General features: G+C 43.0%; 1 protein-coding gene across 2 annotated transcripts in view; it reads right to left on the bottom strand.

Annotated features, from left to right (window-relative positions):
- The window catches only part of TAF15 (TATA-box binding protein associated factor 15), a 30,258-nt gene extending 20,763 nt beyond the window's left edge, over positions 1–9,495 (bottom strand). For both annotated transcript variants that reach the window (XM_086360333.1, XM_086360334.1), the window contains exons 1-5: positions 9,403–9,495; positions 2,390–2,429; positions 797–848; positions 630–714; positions 445–547 (exon numbers count right to left, since the gene is read on the bottom strand). In XM_086360333.1, the coding sequence (XP_086216459.1) occupies positions 445–547; positions 630–714; positions 797–848; positions 2,390–2,429; positions 9,403–9,409 (287 nt within the window). In that variant the 5' untranslated portion in view covers positions 9,410–9,495. The remainder of the gene's footprint in view (positions 1–444; positions 548–629; positions 715–796; positions 849–2,389; positions 2,430–9,402) is intronic.
- Positions 9,496–21,193: the final 11,698 nt, after the last annotated feature.

Below are 21,193 nucleotides of genomic sequence, written 5' to 3'. Positions count from 1 at the left end.
ACAATTAAAACATTTTTTAATGTATCTGAAATATGTGGATAGTTTTTGGCACTTTTTCTTTAATATTTTTGTCCCTGAAAAGGTAAGACATTAAAATGGTTAAAAAATAAAATTGAAATAAAAAGTAAACATTGGTAAGTAAACACAGGCAGCTTTTTTATTTCATCTCAGGCATAAAGCAGAGGTCCAAATTTTACTTTTTAACATTTAAATCACGTGCATTCATTTAGAGCTGAACTAATTTTATAAGTAACACATGAAAAGAACAAAATATCAACTGACAATTTCCACATTCTTTATAACACAAAACTATGAAATTCATACTTCATCTATACTTTTCTGAAAAAAATGTTTAAAGCAAGGACTTTTTGGTGAAAACTGTTTAACACCCAAAGTGTTCTTTTCACTTCCCAACACCACCTCAGCATTCTACTGTTTCCTTACCCTCCTGATGATTCCACATTTTGCTGTCCCTGGTTATTGTAAGACTGCTGGCTGTATGAGCTCTGCTTTTGATTCTCATAACCACTGTAGGACTGTGAATAACCTAAAGATTGAATGGATACACATTTAGGAAAGGTTCTGATTTTTTAACTTCTAAAACAGTAAATTTAACAAATCAGTCCAACCTGATTGGCTTTGTCCATAACTGGAGTAGCCGCTATAGTTCTGTCCATATGAAGACTCAGTAGTTTGTCCATAGCCAGAATAGCTCTGAAATTTAGATAAATACAAGTTTCATTGCATATTTAAGATTAAAACTATTTATAAAGAACTCAATTTATATTTAACCTACTTGTGGTGCTTGTCCATAACCTTGGCTGCTTTGATTTCCATAGGTAGAATAACTGTAAAAGAAAGACGTACTACTTGAAAGATACGTGCTAGAATTTAAAAGCTTAAAGAACTCTATCCTTGTTTTCAACTTTCAACTCAAATACAAGCTTTTTTCCTGAAAAATGGTCAATCTGCCTACCTCTTAGGGTCTAAATTGAAAGGTGGTAACCAAAGACTGTCAAAAGCATAAATGAAGTCGTTCCGAGACCTCTTGAATGTCAATCACCAGAAGTTTTGCTTTGACAATCTCCCACAAAAAAAACTTCACCACACCTAAGACCCAACGCTGCCCAAGATAAAAATAAATAAAAATACACTTATTGTGCAAAAAAAAAAAAAAAAAAACTTTACCACCAGAGCTAAAAAATCCCAAGAGAATTATGCTTGGGTAGGTGGGAGGCTGGGGATAGAGAGGAATGACTACATGGTAGCAAGACCCATAAATATGTACAGTGAAAAAAAAAAACAAACTCTAAGTTAGAGCTTCAATCAATTTAACTGTGCTCTGACAGATTAATTTCTTCCTACCATTTACCTTAACTTGCCTCTAAGATCCTAGAAGAGCCACAGTGTGGCACTAAATGTCCAGTTTTTAGTGCCTCAGTAATAGAGGTATGTACATCTTCAGACCACTATCACAGAGTAAAAGTGTATTGTACCCTCAGTGGTACATCACAGCCTGGCATAGTTTTTGACTGAATGAAAACATGTAGCTTCCTCAGATCTGAACTTTAATGTTATTGTATATAAGCTTTAACAAGTCAGAAATAAACTTTCTGAATATATGCCAAAGGAAAATAAAAACACCTGCCAAATAAATTATTAGTTTAGAGCTATCAAGTACTAAAAGAATTTAACTTTATAAAATATATTTCATTGAATAAACATTTGCCAGTTGCCTACTACAAGGGTCTATCCTATGAGAATAAAAAAGTCAAATCAGTTTTGTTTTCATTAAGCTTAAAACTTGATGACAGATGATATCTGAGAAGCTCTCCTGAAAATCTCACACTGACCTGCAAAACATTTATAGTATGAGCTGAAGGCTGTATTTCTAGTAAGCAAGAGAATCCTACTACATGTGAATGTATTCACATAAAAACAGACTTTTTATTGTGAGCATGGCAAGGAGCCTTTTAAAAATACTAAACACTTCTATCATAGCACTTCAAGAAAATCCACTCCAGAAACATGTTAGCATATTGTATACATCCAAAAAATGTTTTTTCTAAGAAGCTGTTATAGTTCAACTGCTTAAATCCTTTTAATAATGATTTCTGCTGAAAACTTTCTTAAAGAAAACAATCTTTACAATACCTGTGAGATTTGTTTTAATCTCTAGGGGGCATCTATATTTACTGATTCAAACAGCCAAAACAAAAATATTTTATAGCACCTAGGTACCTAGGCCAACTCTTTCCCCTTAACAAGCTAATATTTAACTCTTTAAGACGTCAAGATACCAAATCTCAAGAGGGACACCTGACTAAATATATCTTTTTTTCTCAGTTCTACTCATTCATGGTATTATTGAAACGTGCATATACTTTACCTTTGCTGTTCACCCCCAGACTGACCGTAACTTCCAGAATCTAAAACACATAAAAAGAATGTTTAATCTTATTTAAAAGTAGGCTTCCTGCAAACGCTGACTTTAGCTCTTACAGATGAAATGTGATAAGAAAATATTATAAAAAGTAACTACAGAAAGGAAAACTAGAAGTTAAAAATATAGTGCAAGGAAAAATCTGTGTCAACAGTACTGGCTATTTACAGTAATATCTCTGAAAACAACCACTCTACAAATATGTCCTGATGTCACAAAAACCAAGTAAATAAATGAGAAACAATCAGTGAAAAACCCATCCTTTTAACAAAAACTCAAAAGCTCAAACTATACTATCTTTATATACAAAAAGACATCTGTTAAAACTAATCAGGATTAAAAAGAAAAGAAAATACACACTCTAAGAATATATACCATTCCCTTGGCTTGGACTGAACTGCTCTGGCTGTCAGTAGAAACAATAAGATCTCTGAAGACTTGGTAAAAAGCTAAGTCAGCTGTTTAACTCCAACTTCATCAAAGTTTTCAGGGACTTGGCCAATTAGTATATATCCACTGGGATTCTCCTCAGATTCAAATGAATGACCTAACTTTATTAGTGATGAGTAAGAGAAGAATTGGGGCTTCCCATGTGGCACAGTGGTCAAGAATCCACCTGCCAATGCAAGAGTTGCGGGTTAGACCCCTGGGTGGGGAAGATCCCTTGGAGAATGCAATGGCAACCCACTCTAGTACTCTTCCCTGGGAAATCAAATGGACAGAGAAGCCTGGTGGGCTACAGTCCACAGCATCATCACAGGAGTCGGACATGACTTAGCTACTAGAAAAGAGAAGACCTGGGCTTCCCTGGTGGCTAACCGAGGTGGAAAAAAATTGCACATCACTGCCCATAATACTCAGGTGGTGCTAGTGGTAAAGAACCTGCCTGCCAACGCAAGAGATGTTAAGAGACATGGGTTTGATCCCTAGCTCGGGAAAATCCCCTGGAGGAGGCATGGCAACCCACTCCAGTATTCTTGCCTGGAGAATTCAATGGACAGAGGAGCCGGGTGGGCTGCAGTCTACAGGGCTGTAAAGAGTTGAACGTGACTGAAGTGACTTAGCATGCACAAGCCTGTAATAATAAAATGACTAGATGTGTAGCTAACAATCAAATAAGAAATATATGAAAAGAATATAGAATCTACCTGGATCATAAAAAGATTAGATGCATCTCAAAGACTAGATGTATCTAAAATACTAGATGCTTCTATCAAATGGCAAAGGAAATTAGTTTCAACCAATTCAGAAACTAAAAAGGATTACAGTGGAAGGACGGAGTGTACGAGTGAAACAAATATACAAACACTGGGGATATAAAGCTTTAGATTAAATTATATCCCAAGGCACTGATGTGGGTTCTCCCAGCAACAAAGTAGAGCCCAAGATCTTATTATACTTTGGCTCAGGCAAGAATTATAGAAGTACACAGCACACATGGTATACAACCCTAATCTATTAAGTATTAGAGCTTGTAACCCAGTCACTTCTGCTCTCTGAAAGTTTAACTATGACTTCTTTAGCTGGCTGACTTTAAAACTCTAGAACACAGAAATAAGCATATTGACCAACAAGTCTATCCCTTAGTATACTTGACTGAGAAAGTATAGATGATTTACATTCAGAGAAAATCAATTTATAAACTGTATGATAAAAAATAAATTCTAAGGCATTTCTAACAACTGCTCATTATTAAGTACTTGGCACTTGAGCCTTATATCTGGGCCCATGAATTATTCAGAAGTGCTTTTACTTCTAAGTGTACAGGGTTTTGTTACTCTTTGTGGTTCTAATTATATTCCATTGCAGCCAGAAAAAGGTATTTTCTCTATTCTGGGTATTTGTCAGGATTTTGCTTTTCCCCTTGGTAAATACTTTCACTTTCATAAATGCCCCCTATGTGCTTGAAAAGAACTGCATTTTCTAAATGTTCAAAGAATTCTGTAAGATGCTTGTTAATTCTATCATTCCTATTCCTACTGTTTCATCTACCTGATCTATTAATTACTCAGAGAAGTATGTTTAAACTTAAAATTCCCTGTCTCACTCTGTATTTGTCAACTTCTTCTCTTTTTTTTTTGCTTCTACATTTTGAGGCTATACTGTCAGGCACAGAAAGGTACATATTTACACCTTCCTGGTGAATTTCCTTTTAACATTACATGAAGACTATCACTAATAATGTCCAAACTTTCTTTTGACTGGTAACTAAGCAATCTTCCTTTTGGTTGATGTTTGCCTGATTAGTCTTTCCTATCTCTATATTTCTTAACAGTTCTTATTCTGACGCTTTAGTGATCTTCCCTGGTGGCTCAGATGGTAAAGAATCTGCCTACAATGCAGAAGCTCATGGTTCGATCCCTGGGTTGGAAAGATCCCCTGGAGAAGGGAATGCTTACCCACTCCAGTATTCTTGCCTGCATAACCCCCTGGACAGAGGAGCCTGGCCGGCTAGTCCACAGGGTCGAGTCAGACATCACTGAGTGACTAACATTTTCACTTTTTGTATCATTTTTGAAAGCATAAATCTATATCAATTTTTCCCAATGTGGAAAATCTCTCAATTGATGTTTTCATATTTTCACTACTGTTACTTTTTATTTATTACTACTAGCCTATACTGGACTCTCTACTTATCAGGGTCTTTTTTTCCCCAACTCCTCAACTTCCTTCTACTGGATTTTCCTCTCTTTCCCCCTCTACTGCTTTAGATGCTCAAATTCTGTTCTTGTAATAAGTTACAGCAGCAATAAGTTACCATTCATTAAAGACTATGTTCAATTTTAACATCCATTTTTGGCAAAGTTCAAAATGATCTTCAACCTCCACTAGAATATAAGAATTTTAATGTTAAAATGCCAATTACAGCCTTCATCTATTATTTTGCTTCCACATTTTTTCCCGTATCATTTGCTTCCACTGTAAAAACTCTATAAATGTAATCATTTTAATCTTCAAGATTCCATACAGTCAATACTTTTTATCTACTGCATTTATTTCCTCTATATTTTTTGCATCCTACCCCTCCCTTCTGGATTTCTTTTTATGCATTCCTTCAGTAAAGGCCTGAAAGTGGTACTGTCTTTTATTTGGATAAAAAATTCAAGGTCATACATTATTTTTCCTCTAAACTTCAAAGATCACTTCATTATTTAGCGGCTTCTTAAAACTTTTAAGAAATCTACCAATCTTACCATTTCCCTATTTCTTCCGATAGGTCTGTTACTGGTATTTCATAAATCCGTAGTCTCACATTTATGTATCTGGGTATGAACTGACTTTTATGTCTCATGTTTGAGACTACTGCTTCTTGATCCATCAATTTTGGAAAATGCTCAACTATCAATTACCATTTTCTCCTTCTCAAACTCAGATGTATGTCAGAGCTTCCCAATCTACTTTCCATGTTTTTTTTTTTTAAACTTTCTGACTGCACTCCAGACCATGTGGGATCTTACCCGACAAGGGATCAAACCCACACCCTCTGCATTGGAAGCACCAAGTCTTAACCACGGGACCACCAGGGACAGTCCCTCCCATGTTTCTTAATCTCTCACTCTTCGTTTTAACCTTCTGAACTGAATCCTGGGTAATTATTAAACCCCATCTATTTTCTACCTCCCTAGTTATTTCTTCTGGCTAGGTCTATCTGCGATTCAACTTAGCCACTTTCTCCACCTCTAGAAGTTACACTTGGTTCTTTTTCAAATCTATGTTATCTTTTTTTCAAGTCTTGGTCTTAGGGCTGATTCTTTTTAAGTTTTTAATAATTTTAAACCTATAATACGCTTGCCCAAACCATCTAATTTGGGGTTCAAATGCCATTTGTCACTCTCATTTTGGTGAGCTGTTTCCCAGAATTCTGCAATGTATTACTGTGAACTGCAAGGTTTTCCCATAAAATTCCTAGTGACCCACACTCTGAAATTTCCTCAGAAAAGGTTTTCATTTGTTTCTACTAAGAACCTCAAGGTTATTATTGCCAGTCTAGAACCAACTTTTACATTAAATTTCTTGGCTTGAGATTTCCTGGACCTCATAACTAGTCTAAATATACGCTGAACTATAAAGGCCAGGTCCCAGGTTACAAATTCTTGGAAAAAGACTCAAGGCCCAGGTTTGTTATCTCCTATGCTTATACAAAGGTTTTTTCCTAGTTCATTCTTTCACTGAAGATACAGTATTTTAAACATCCAGGTTTTATGCAAGTCTCAGTTCCCACTACAAGGCTCTAAAGGTCTCAATATTTCATCTCCTGTGCTTAGTTACTTGAGCAATAAACTCCAACTCTCTGAATACTGTGACCTACACCCCCCTCTTCCGGGAACAGCAAGTTAGCTCTATGCCTACCATGCTGGCTTCTACTTCACTTCTGGCAGCAGAAGCCCACCCTTTGTTTTATGTTAAGTTCCCGCATTTTTAGTTATTTGTAGACAGAATATTTGCAAGTTACCTTAGTCTGCCATACTGCCAAAAAGTATCTTGACTTTGTAGCTTTTATATGTATAAGTGATATCAGATTTGACTTGTAACTTCAAAGGTGTCAACTAATATTTATCTGAGAGTCTGACTCACAATACTTACAATTCTGACTTAATTGTTGATTACGTACACACTTTATTTTACTAGATTTATAAATCTGTCTTGTCAGGCACCTAGAGTGGTTGAGTCAATTTAATAAATTTTTAAGTACAGTTTGGAATGTTTAACAGATTTACATAAACTGAATGTTATTAGTTGTTTAGGAGGGAGTCTGCTGTTAAATTTATTAACTTAAACATTCAAGAATAAGTGAAAAACATCATTCCTTTTTTATACCAAGTCAAAAGTATTATTTTAATACCCAAATTACAAAATGTACAAATATTATCTAACACTAAGTAGAACTTAATTCTAAATTTAGTTGACTTAATGTAGAAACAAGCAAATTATTAAATAGTTCTTTTTGACATGAAAGTCAATTTCAATATTAAAAACACTCAAATTACAAAACAACAAGGATGTGTACTGTCTTGGTGATTTTGAAGATCAGTATTAATGCATTAACCAGCTCACACACTATTATGACATACTGAAAATCATGGATTTTGCAAACAGTATACCTCTAAAATTTAATTTTCCATAAAAGCTATCCAGTCCTACAAAAATAAGCCACTGTTTTAAACCAATAATCACATTAAAAATAAGACAGGTCAGTAGTTCCTAATGAGAACTATATGCACTGAAATGGTAAATTTCTCCATGAAGGTAGGAGAATCATTTTTAAATCATAGAGAGGTTTCACACCCTCCTTAGAGTGTGTTTACATGTACTTCTGTGGAACTTTACCGAACTTCATTCCAAATTATGCACCTAATTAAATGTATCCCAACATCTACTTGGGGGTAAGAAATTACTTCTCACTTGAGCAAGAATTAAAGAGGTTAATTCTGTGCAATTAATACCCTCTTACAACAGGTAAATGCCTCTTTCCCCAAAAGATCTGACTTAACATCCATGTTAATCTAAGGAATGTTCTTCATTCCCAGGTCCAACCATTCTTGCTAACATGGTCTCCTTTTAGCCCGCTGCTTTCTTTTTGTCACACATTTCCACCCTTCTGCAAAACTGGATTACTTGGAGAAAAGGGATTGCTTTTTTTTTTTTTTTACTATCAACAGGTTCTCCCTTGGGAAAAAAAAATGTAAAACACTCTGCCAGCAGTCATTTTCATCCCAATCACATGGCTTTCGGGTACGTGTTCTGCTTTTCCACCTCAATAGTAGTATCTAACTCTTGTGACGGTTTCTAGTTAAGTGGAAAGCTGAGTCTGTCTTTCTGTCTTTGCAGCCTGTGATGTACCCAACGACAGAGGACCCTGTGTGGCACCTAAGAGTGCTAAATCAAGGGCAGATCTGGGTTGGAGGGAGAATAGATATATGTGTATCTATGGCTGAGTCCCTTTGCTGTTCACCTGAAACTACCACAACATTGCTAATCGGCTATACACCAATACAAAATAAAAAGTTTAAAGTCTGAATTAAAAAAAAAAAAAGAGCAGATCCACCTCCCAGACTATATATTCTGCTTTAGCAGGATCTAAATGGGCTGTCCTGATGAGACCAAGGCCTGTCTCCTCCACACAACGAGTCGGGGGGCTGGGGCGGGGAGGCGGGGGGTCCCTGTATAATTTTAAGTGTATCATTTATCATTTGGTGGAAGACTGAGTTTCCTTTCGTTTGTATGCTTCAACGTAAATGCAACAAGCATCTACACGAGCCCATTAATAATAGACAAAGCTCACTTTCAAGCTCGTGAGGAGACAACTTTAGAGGGTCTGAAAAGATGACAGAGGAGGGTGAACTGGAAGCTGAATTAGATGCAAACACCCCCAACTCGAATCCGGGAGGCTACTACATGAATGACGACATGTAGGATTTCGTGTCAGGCAACATCCTTTTAAAAAGGGCTCCCAGAGCATCAAGGCTCGCACCTGATGAATGGGTGAGTCAGGAAGGCCCAGCTCCACTTCACGGATGGGGAAACTGAGGGACGAGACGGCGAGACGACTGGCCTGAGGCCTCGCTGAAAGATCTGAGGCGAAGCGGAGAACCACAAGCACCGATTCTCTCCGGCTGATGCTCTAATCACGGGCTCCCCCCGCCCCTACGATGGCGTAGCGGCCTCCGCCCCCACCCCGATTCACACACCCTCCCCCGGGAGCCGCACGTCGCCTCAGGTTCCAAGGGCTGGGTCAAGAGACTGGGGGCTCGAGACGCTCCCGCCGAGACTTGCAGACGGAGAGCGTTGGGAGCGTGCGTCCCTTCAGTCCAACATGGCGGCGGCCGCGGCCGCCCCCCCACCCCAGCCTCCCTCAGGGCCGGAGGCTTCCCTCGGGGCCCTCCGGTGGGCGGGAAGACGGCCCAACCCCGCCGGGCCCCTTCTCGCCGCTGCCGCTGCTCGCTGAAGAAGTCACCTACCCGACATGACTAACGGCCGCGGCGCGAAGCCCCCACAGCCCGCAGAGAACAAGGTATACGAGCGCCAGGCGGCACGGCGGCCGGAGCTGTACTAAGGGCGGCGCGGCGCGCTGGGCTCGACTGCGGGGCCTCGGCAGCCAATCAGAGGACAGTGGGCGGTACGACAGCGCCGCGACTCGAGGGGTGACTCCGTGCTAGGACCGCCCTCCGAACTCGGAGGACTTCAGAATCCCTTCTCGTTCCCCCCTCTGTGGACGGTACCATTATTGAGAGGGAATTGAGGAGAGGAAGTATCAACGCCGCGATCGGGACGGGGGCGGAAGCTGAGCCTACCCGGTCCGTCCTGATTATAGTCCTGTTTCTCACTTGATCTGATAGAATTCGAGGTTAGGAAGTGAAAGAGAAGAGGCCTTATAAACATAGGTTATATGGTTAGAAAAGGCCTTTCGTTCTATCAGATTTCTAATGGTATGCCCTAGTTCAGTAGATTTGGGCTGCGCACTGCTTGAACCACCTGGGGGCGTTGGAAGTTGCTCCCAGACGGAAAGTCCTGACGGACCAAGTCGCTTCCCCGTTAACTACCTTGTCGAGGAACAGACTACGAGGTGATACTGGAACAAACGTCTGCCTTAAAATAACACACAAGGGACTTTTCTGGCGGTCCAGTGGTTAGGACTCCGCGCTTGCAATGCAGGGGGCGCGAGTTTGATGCCTAGTGTGGGAGCTAAGATCCCATGTGACATGCTGCGAGGCCAAAAGATTGGGGGGGGAGGGGGCGGGGCGCGGAATTCACACACAAACTGAACCCTGAGGATGTGTCAGGGTGAGGAATCGAGCTTTAGTTTTCAATTCTAGGATAGTAGCTAATTCTAATTGTCAGGCACCTTCCATCATCTCATTTAATTCTCACAATTGACTAATGAAATACTGTGCCCACCTTACAGACAAGAAGGCAAAATTCGCTTGCCCTGAGTCGCACAACTGATAAATGGCCAATGTGGAATTGGGATCCCGGTTACCAGACACCACTGCCCGTGGGTCTAGCCATTCTGTTGTACAGGATAGAGAGGGCTCGCGGGGGCTCGAGCTCTCCAGAGTGAAATGAGTCTGTGAAAGCTCAGAGAGCACACAAGGACACCTTCTCCAAAGGCGACGTGACATCTGAGCCAAACTATAGATGATGACTAGAAGCCAATCACTTCTCTAGAAGGGAAAAGTGCTTTTCACTAGCTATGAAGCAAATGATTCAATATGTTTGAAGATTACCGGCAAGGGGAGTGTGGTAGGAGATGAAGCCAGAAGAGTAGAGGGGTAAAGAGCTGAGATCTTGTAAAGTTCATTAAAGTTTGCGCTTTATCTTGAAGGTAGTGGGTACCTCCTGCCAGATGATTTTAAAGGAAGATCAGATTTGCATTTTCAGGCTGCAATAGGAAGAATGTATGGAGATGCTGCTGCTGCTGCTAAGTCGCTTCAGTCGTGTCCGACTCTGTGCGACCCCATAGACAGCAGCCCACCAGGCTCCCCCGTCCCTAGGATTCTCCAGGCAAGAACACTGGAGTGGGTTCCTTCTCCAATGCATGAAAGTGAAAAGTGAGAGTGAAGTCGCTCAGTCGTGTCCGACTCTTAGCGACCCCATGGACTGCAGCCTACCAGGCTCCTCCATCCATGGGATTTTCCAGGCAAGAGTACTGGAATAGGGTGCCATTGCCTTCTCCGGTATGGAGATGAGAGGTGCCTAAAAGCAGAGAAACCAATTGGGTGACCAATGGAATAGTTCTGGTGAGGGATCATAGTGGCCTGGACTTAGGTTTTAACTATGGGGATGGAGGTGAGTGAAAAGATCCCTGACATACATAGGTAGTTGAACGGGCAAGATTTGGTGACCAGTTTGAGTGGGGAAAAAAGCGAGAAGTCCTGGGTAAATTCCACACTTAACAGGTGGATAGGTAGTCATTCACTGTGATAGGAAACAGAAGGAGGAGCACGTTGGTCTGGAGGTGGAGTGATATGTTCAGAATTACTCCCTTCAGGGCTCTCTTGCCTTCTGAGATGGCCCACAGTCTGTTTGTGGAATGTGTTTCTTTCTAAATAAATCCACTTCTTTATACAAATATCACTTTGTATCCAAATTATTTCCCAACGAAGCAAGAACCTCAGATTCATCAGGAAACATATGGACAAAACCAGGCGGGAGAATTCAGGGCTAATTTTCAAGTTCAAGTTCCTCATGCTTATCACCTTGGCCTGTGTTGCCATGACTTCATCTTCATCATTAGATGACTGAAGGTCATTGGAAGTGGGGCAATGTCACAGTGCATGTGAATAGTGCCTTTTTCACTGGCATCTATGGCATATGGAACTTGTATGTCTTTGCTCTGATGTTATTGTATGTGCCATTCCATAAGAACTATGGGAAGACCAGTCCAATGATTCAAGCACTCTCAGGCACTAAAGGGTCATCTTGATTGGGATCACACAAGAGAACAGATGGACAAAAGTACTTGTGAAATAGTTAGTGTTAGAGACCACTGTGACCATAGACTCTCAAGAAAAATGCTCCCATTACTGTTAATATTTGGATGATAAATTCTTGTTGTAAAGGGGGAAAAAAAAGAATTATTGCCTTCAGGTAAGAAAAGGAGGCAAGACGTCATCTTTATTCATTATACTAGCAGTAAATGTGAGCTCAGCTCTGGATGTGGAGGGCCACAGAGCTCTATGCTGCTGCTGCTGCTGCTCCCCGGTCCCTGGGATTCTCCAGGCAAAAACACTGGAGTGGGTTGCCATTTCCTTCTCCAATGCATGAAAGTGAAAAGTGAAAATGAAGTCGCTCAGTCGTGCCTGACTCTTAGCAACCCCATGGACTGCAGCCCACCAGGCTCCTGTGTCCATGGGATTTTCCAGGCAAGAGTAGTGGAGTGGGGTGCCATTAGACAGGTCCAAATAAGCAAGGTTAAAGGAAAAAAAATTCTTGTCTTTGAAAGACTTTTTCTTAATGTGGACCATTTTCAAAGTATTGAATTGTTACAACATTGTCTCTATTTTATGTTTTGGTCTTTTAGCCATGAGGTATGTGGGATCTTAGCTCCCCAACCAGGGATCGAACCTGCACCCCTTACAACAGAAGGCAAAGTCTTAACCACTGGACCACCATGGAAGTCCCAGGAGTAAAAATTCTTTCATGACTAAAAATGATGTAGCCATTCAGTTTATAGATCGAGGAAGATAACCCGGAGGAGAAGTCAGGGAGGAGAGAATTGGGTTATTGCTGGTGGGGAAAGCAGAGGACAGGACTTCTAGGTTTTTCTTCCTCTTTTCAAATTTTTTTAGAATTGAAGTATTTTAAGATATGGATAGGGCTTCCCTGATGGCTCAGTGATAAAGAATCCAGCTGCCAGTGCTGGAGCCACGGGTTCAACCCCTGGTCCAGGAAGATCCCACATGTTGAGGAGCAACAAAGCCTGTGAGCCACAACTACTGAGCCTGTGCTCTAGAGCTGGGGAGCCACTTCTACTGAGCCCACGTGCCACAGCTACTGAAGCCCGAGTGCCCTAGAGCCTGTGCTCTGAAACAAGAGAAGCCACCGCAACATGAAACCCACACACCTCAACCAGAGAGTAGCCCCTGTGGGCCTCAACTAGAGAAAAGTTTGCAAGCAACAAAGACCCAGCACAGCCAAAAATTAATTAATTAAAATTATTTTTTAAGTCTAATTTAAGAAAAGAGAGATGGATATGCAAAAACTTGCTCATCATGGACCCCTTCATTTGTACCATGATCCATGCATGATTGCATTCATGCATTCTTCTCTCAGCTGCCATCTCCTGAGGTCTACTAGGTGTCAGGCCCTAGAAGGCCTAGAGATAGAGAAACAGGAAGCAGGGCAACTCCTGTCCTCCAGGAACTGCTTTCTCAGAAGAGGAACAGCAAAACCTGTGATTCCGATCAACTACTGAACGTCCTAGAATCGGAGGGTGCAGAGGGTGTTCTGAACACAGAGGAAGAGCACCTAGCCCACGTGAAGGGTGGAGGGGTGATGAAAGAAGGCTTCCTGCAAGAGATGTGTTCTAAACTGAGCTTTGAAGAAAAAACAGGAATTAACTGGGGGCTGTATATCAGGAACTGGCAGAAAGGACTATTATTTGCAAACACCAGGAAAGAGCAAAGTTCTGGGAATTCTAAGTGATTCAGTCTGGCTGGTCTGCAGAGTTGCAGGGGTGGGGAATGGTGATAAGTGAAAGAAGTAGGCAGAAGTTACATTCTGAAGATTCTGTGTGCCTTGTGGAGGAGTTTGGATGTTAAATTTAAAACAATGGGGAATTTCTGAGAAATCTAATCAAAGGAGTGACATTTAATTTTGTATATATATCCATTATCTCGTTTAATCTGGACAGCCCTGTGAAATAGACATGTTGTTACGCACATTTTGTAGACTGAACACTGAAGCTTGGGAAAGTGAAATTCATTACCATGTTCACACAGTCAATGAAGAACAGAAGCAGAACTCACGACCAGGCCTTTGGGCCAAACTCTTCTTACAGTGTCTGTGGTCAGAGAACTCTGTGAAACAGAACTCCTCCCAGCTCCACATTGTTCTGGGGCTTCTTTCCAGGGGTTCTTCTCTAATGCCAACATACTCAAGATTGACTCCTGTACCCTACTGCCTTCCAGGCTTTTGCCTGAGGATGATTATCTGCAACAAACTTTAATCCTCACTCTGTGTATCTCCCGGCAGATTCTTCGTATATTTAGGGGGCTTCTCAGGTGGCACGAGTGGTAAAGAACCTGCCTGTCAATGCAGAAGATATAAGAGATGTTGCTTCAACTCCTGGGTCTAGAAGATCCCCTGGAGGAAGGCATGGCACCCACTTCAGACACACGACTGAAGCAACTAGCATGCACACTGTACTTAGGGAAGACAGCAGGTGCTTTTCACACATCAGCATTTAGCAGAATGTATCTGGGAAGGTCTTAGTACTGGGTCTGTTTCTGCCTGATCCATTCCTCGGGTCCTCATTTGGGAAGTTGAATACTGCAGGCTGGTTTCAATTTCAGAGTTTCCTTTAGGTAGTAGCTTCCGGTTAGAATGGTTAGTGACCATCTAGGTGGGAAATTAGGTAGTAGAAAAAAGGGAGGATAGAACTTCCCTGGTAGTCCAGTGGCTAAGACTCCTTTCTGAGGGCTCTTTCTCCTCCCTCATCCCCTCCATTCTCTGCCTGCCACAGCGGGTGTCTCTCCAGAGACCCAGTTTCCCTCGATGACCCTGGCTCCTGGGCTCCTTCCCTTCATCCCTCCAGCATATGGCTGGTAGAGTCTTCTTGCTATTGGTCATTTCTAAGTTGCCTCCACCCAGTCTGACTTCCTAACCCTTCCAGCACTGGAATAGAATGGCACCCCACTCCAGTACTTTTGCCTAGAAAATCCCATGGATGGAGGAGTCTGGTAGGCTGCAGTCCATGGGGTTGCTAAGAGTCGGACACGACTGAGCAACTTCACTTTCACTTTTCACTTTCATGCATTGGAGAAGGAAATGGCAACCCACTCCAGTGTTCTTGCCTGGAGAATCCCAGGGACGGGGGAGCCTGGTGGGCTGCCGTCTATGGGGTCGCACAGAGTCAGACACGACTGAAGCGACTTAGCAGCAGTAGCAGCAGCAGGACCCTGCAAGGACTGTGATTTTACTCAAGATGAGAAGGGAAGCCAGTAGAGGGAGCCATTTAGCAGAGTGTTAACAGGATCTGACCTGTTTTACCAGTATTACTCCGGCTCCTATCTGGAGAACAGACAAGTGGGCAAGAGAGGAAGCAGGGAGAGGTTATTACTCCCACCAGAGTAAAAACCAGATGACAGGGATCCTTTGCCACTTTTGAAATCCTGTGGAACTCAACTGTACCACAGTTCAAGGCTTGCCTACCTGCTTAGAGGCCAACTTGTTCGTCCTTAGGTTGCATTGTTCATCTCTGAACACCCCCGGCGCCTCGTACAACACCTGAAACAGTAAACACCCAAAAAAAAATGTGTGTGTGTGTGTTAGAAAGAGAGAGAGAGAGAGGGAGAGAGGGAGAACTTGTATTGAATGAATAAATAAAAGGCAAAAAAAAAAAAAAAAGTGGCATGGTTTGTCTACAAACTCCCGAATCTCAAAAACCATATCTACCTACAATTAAAATAAATTTATATTTTAAAAAAACACATGGCATAAAATGAACCATGTTAAAAAAAAAAAAAACACGTCTAGGACTTTCCTACTTCCCCACGGAGCACAGAGTAAGTGCTCAGTGAGTATTCGTTGAACACTCGAGGCCTGCTCTGTGCCAGGTGTCATCATCACCCACCGCCCACCCCTCGGAGGGGTCCCTGGAGCCCCACACCTCCAACCTTCCTCGAGAGCAAAACTCCCTCCCACAAAGATTAGGCTGACACTCCAGAGCAGAGCCTGGAGGTGGGTGTGTTTCTTGTGAGTGACTGGCTACCCTGTCCTCTGGACAGAGGCAGGCCCTTCCTGTTTGGGGTGGAAAGGAACCAGACACTTTCCTGTTAGCAGGTCTTTTAAGCAAAGCCACAGATGCCAAACAGGTCCTGACCCGGCCTTTCAGGCCAGATGCCTCGAGGTTAGACGGCCTTTATGTGGAAGGGAAGTGGGGCACATGGCCAGATTGGCCAGGCTTTTATTGTGTTCCTGGCAAGTCCTCTGGGCCCTGCTGTGAGTAAAAAACAAACCAGAAGAGTAAACCATGATGACGGTTAGAGCTGACGGTACGACTCTGAGCCAGAAAGCATTTGGGAGGGAATGTTCACGTGATTGTCCTGCAGCAGGACGGGCTTGTGTATACCTAGTGGCTATGACAGCATCTGAGTGTGAAACCCGTGTGAAGAACACATGCATGTCCACTTATGTCCGTACAGCCAACCCCCACCACTTGATAAAATCGAACAGCTATTAATTGTCTAGTTGGGCTTCCCTGGTGGTTCAGACAATAAAGAATCCTCCTGCAACACAGGAGACCTGGGTTGGATCCCTGGGTTGGGAAGATCCTCTGGAGGAGGGCATGGCAACTCACTCCAGTATTCTTGCCTGAAGAATCCCCATGGACAGAGGAGCCTGGCAGGCTACAGTCCATGGGGTTGCAAAGAGTCAGACATGACTGAGCAACTAAGCACAGGACAGCACAGAAAAGGCAGGAATTATTATTGACACCCCCCACCCCCGCCTTTTTTTAAATTTTGGCTTTACCGGGTCTTCTTTGCAACACACTAGCTTTCTAGTTGTGATTGCAGCACACAGGCTTAGTAGCCCAGCAACATGTGGGATCTTAGTTCCCCACCCGACCAGAAATCAAACTTGTGTGCCCTGCATTGGAAGGTGGATTCTTAACCACTGGACCACCAGGGAAGTCCCCTATTGTCCCATTTTTAAATGGCAGACACTCAGAGATTGGTTAATTTGCAAAGGTCAACAGAGTGTGAAAAAAGGCAAGATAGATTCAAACCCAGGTCTGTGTTGCACAAAATTTCTTGCTTCTTCTAGTCCCTTAGGAGCATGGCATGTGTGCGTATGTACAGGGAATTAGAAAGGCAGGTATGCTCTTGAATGTGACCCAGGCTGATGAGACCACATCCATCTGTGTTGTAAAGAGGAAATTTCTCTCCCAGAGAAAGAACGGGTTGCTAGAAAGTCAGGGCTTCTAAAATTGACTCTCAGCTTAAAATGCACAGAGGTCAATAAAGAGTCTAAATTATCACAGTTAAAGTCCTCACAACTCTGGGAAATGCGTCCTCTTCAGTTCTCCTGAGCTAATCTCACATCCTCATTATTCCTCTGATTATACCTATTATTGTGGGTTTTGGAGGTTGATCACTCCATTAGCACTTTTCTCCGGAGCCCAGAATTCCTTCTGATAATATCTGTATTGTGTTCTGCACACTTCCTGGGGAGGAGGAAGGGGCAGAGACAGAGCTGACTGTTTCTCGTATTATGAAAAGAGAAACTGAGGCCCAGAGGGGCCTCTTCCGGGTCCACATATCCTGACTGATTCAAGGGGTCCTGATCCGGAAGAGGACTCCATGGCCAGCTGCTGCCTCCTGACAGGGAGGAAGGAACGGCCAGACGGCCCCAGCATGGGTTCCTCAGAAGTCCTGTCTACTCTGGGAGGGCTAGGAGGCACTGTGGACCTGAAATGAGCCCTGGTCAAGGAAGGGGGGAAGTAGCTCTCTTTGAAGAGGATCTATGGAAAGGACTAGTTGGGTCAGGAACCTGCTCAACCAAGATGGGGAGGGAGGGAATGAGAGAGCCAGAATCTGGAAAAACCTAGAGCGGTTTTCCTCCTTTTTTTTTTTTTTTAAATATTTATTTGGTTGTGTGGATCTTAGTTGTGACACAAGGGATCTTCCTGAAGTCACGGGGGATCTTTCATTGTGGTGCCTGGATTCTCTAGTTACGGTGCGCCGGCTCAGTAGCTTCGGTGCACGGGTGTAGTTGCCATGAGGCATGTGGGATCTTAGTTCCTCCCCTGCTTTGCAAGGCAGATTCTTAACTACTGGATCACCAGGGAAGTTTCCCTGTTTTCCTCTTAAACATTGGATCCTAGTATTTTTTAGTGATCCAGTAGGTCTGGAGTAGGGCTCAGGAATCTGAGTTTTTAACAAGTGTCTCCAGATGATTTAATGCAGGTGTTCAAGAACTCTATTTTAAAAAACCAACATCTACAATTGACTTTAATGTATATACCTAAGTTTTTTTTCTTTGGTGGGGGGGCCACTTGGCAAGTAGGATCTTAGTTCCCTGACCCGAGATCAAACCGTGCCCTTTGAAATGAAACTAACTACTGGACTGCCAGGGAATTCCCAAGAATTCCATTTTATAAATTTGAACTTGAAGCAGGATAATATAGTGTTTAGGGCCCAAGATCTGGAGCTATACTATCCAGATTTGAACCCTGGCTCCATTGTTAGATTTGTGATCGTGGACAAGTGATATAATCTCTCTGTGTCTCACCTTCCTCATCTGTAAAATAAAAATGCTTGTGTGAGTAGCTATCTCATAAGGCAGCTGAAAAGATACAATAAGATGATTTATGTAAGGCACGTAGCACATACATGGTACATGTTAATTTCTCAGCAAGCATGAGCCATTATTATTTGTTCCAAATACTCCTTCCCACCTCCACCCCCACTCCCACCAGAGGAAGAAATAATGATATAGAATAAATAAATGGACTTGTCTCCAGAGTATTATTTTGGATGTAGGTGATTTTGGTTCATGCTTTAGGGATTCCTGCTCCAAAGCCACTCTCCTGCCATCACTCTTCTGATACCCTTGCTGTGGATACTCTCTTTCCGATAAACTGCCCTGCCTTTCTCATTTCCCTTTCCCCCTCAGTCTCCTTCTCACATGGCAAACCGCCCGCCTTCACAGCATCCAAAGTGTCCTCAAGATGTGTCCTGGAAAGTAAAAATATACAGCAAGTTCATTGTGGAGGTGCATAGGCCCCTGGATTCCTGAAGATCATAGAATTTGGTGCTCTGCGATCTATGAGTAGGCTTCAGAGGCAGATGGGGAACTGAGCTTCCTGCTACCCAGGTACTAACCATGGCAACACACTGTCTTTCTAGGAAACAGACATATCCCGCCCAAAGGCATGGTTGAAGCCCAGGGTGGATGTGGGGGTGGGGGTGAGAGGAAGCTTCTGCACAAACTCTTGCAGACACTGCCAAGTCTGATGGCATCTCCAAGTGACCAGAAGCAGAAGTGGAGTGGGGAGAGGTGAGGATGAGATGAAATAATCCAACCAAGGACACCAAGGGAGAGATTTCCCTGGTGATCCAGTGGCTAAGACTCCATGCTCCCAATGCAGGGGGCCCATGTTCAATACCTGGTCGAGGGAATTAGATCCACATGCCACAACTAGAGTTCAAATGCCACATCTAAAGATCCTACATGCCACAACGAAGATAGATCCCACATGCGGCAACTAAGACCTGGCACAGCCAGATAAGTAAAAATATTAATTTTTTTTAAAAAGATACAAAAGGAAAGCAGAGGAAGTCAACTCCAAATGCAGAAATGGTGCCAGTGTTCAGGTCTCTGGACCAAGGCTAAGCTGGGATGCAGAGAAAGCAGGGTCAGCTCTCCATGTGGCTGAGCCTGTCTCCTTCCAGACCTTCAGACTCCAGAGAACTGCTGCTCCCTGCCTTCCCCTCTCCTGCCAGCACAGCGGAATGGAGAACCCCAGGGATGTGCTGGAGGAAGGGATGGCAAACATTCTGCCTAGAGAAAGAATTGGCAAACCTGGTGTTGATTCCAGCTTGGCCCTTGGTGTCCTTATCAACTGGTGCTCCTCAGAGCTTCCTGCACCAATGCAAAGCCACATCTGGTCTATCAAAGTCCATCTGTTGGTCAAGGACACCATATGCCATGTCATAAGTGCAACCTTCTGACACTGCCTCCCACACACACTCTAGGATTGTGTGTGGGAGATAAAATAGAGGATAAAATAGAGGATGCCCAGTTAAACCTGAATTTCAGATAAATGACTAATACTTTTCCCCACTCCAGTACTCTTGCCTGGAAAATCCCATGGATGGAGGAGCCTGGTGGGCTGCAGTCCATGGGGTCGAGAAGAGTCAGACACAACGGAGCGACTTCACTTTCACTTTTCACTTTCATGCATTGGAGAAGGAAATGGCAGCCCACTCCAGTGTTCTTGCCTGGAGAATCCCAGGGACGGGGGAGCCTGGCGGGCTGCGGTCTATGGGGTCGCACAGAGTCAGACACAACTGAAGCGACTTAGCAGCAGCAGTAGCAGCAGCAGTATAAATATGTCCCAAATATTGCATTGACACATCATTGTGGTTTTTGTTTAGTCACTTAGTCCTGTCCAACACTTTTGTGACCCCATGTACTCTAGCCCGCCAAGCTCCTCTGTCCATAGCATTTCCCAGGCAAGAATACTGAAGCAGGTTGCCATTTTCTTCTCCAGGGGATCTTCCTGACTCACGGATTGAAACCACATCTCCTACATTGTAGGCGGTTTCTTTACCAATGAGCCACTGGGGAAGAGCTCAAATATCGTGTATTAACATATATATATGTGTGTGTGTGTGTGTGTGTGTGTCTATGAGATCTAGAACAATGGTACTGATGAATCCATTTTCAGGGCAGCAATGAAGATGCAGACATAGAAAAAAGACTTGTGGACATAGTGGAGGAAGGTGAGGGTGAGATGAACAGAGAGTAGCATGGAAACATATACATTACCATATGTAAAACAGGTAGCCAGTGGGAATTTGTTATATGACTGAGGGAGCTCAAATCGGTGCTCTGTGACAACCCAGAGGAATAGGATGGGATGGGAAGTGGGAGGGAGGTTCAAGAGGGAGGGGACATATATATACCTATGGCCGATTCATATTAATGTATGGCAGAAACCAACACAATATTGTAAAGCAATTATCCTTCTATTAAAAATAAATATTTTAAAAAAGAAACAAAAAATGACTTGTTAATCTGATACTCAAGCTACCCTTCTAGATTTAACAACCCTTCTAAATTCTGAACCCTTCAGAATCTTCCTCCCCCAGGTTCACCCCAGGACTTGGCCTGAATCTGTTCTCTGTTCTTTCATTAGCAGAGGACATTGGCTTCAGGCTGCCTGCTCTCTGAGGGTAAGACCCAGGCCTTTGTCCACCATCTCCATTCCAGGTAGGTATGCTCCTTACAGATGTGCACAAGGGTACCGGCCAAGAGTGAGCAAAGAAATCCATCCTCAACTCTTTGTCTCACAGGGCCGTC

This window comes from Bos grunniens, chromosome 19, assembly GCF_055505025.1.
Source record: "Bos grunniens cultivar Pamir isolate PY7600 chromosome 19, Bosgru_T2T1.0, whole genome shotgun sequence".
Lineage (NCBI taxonomy): Eukaryota > Metazoa > Chordata > Mammalia > Artiodactyla > Bovidae > Bos > Bos grunniens.
This window is presented reverse-complemented; position numbering and strand designations above follow the sequence as displayed.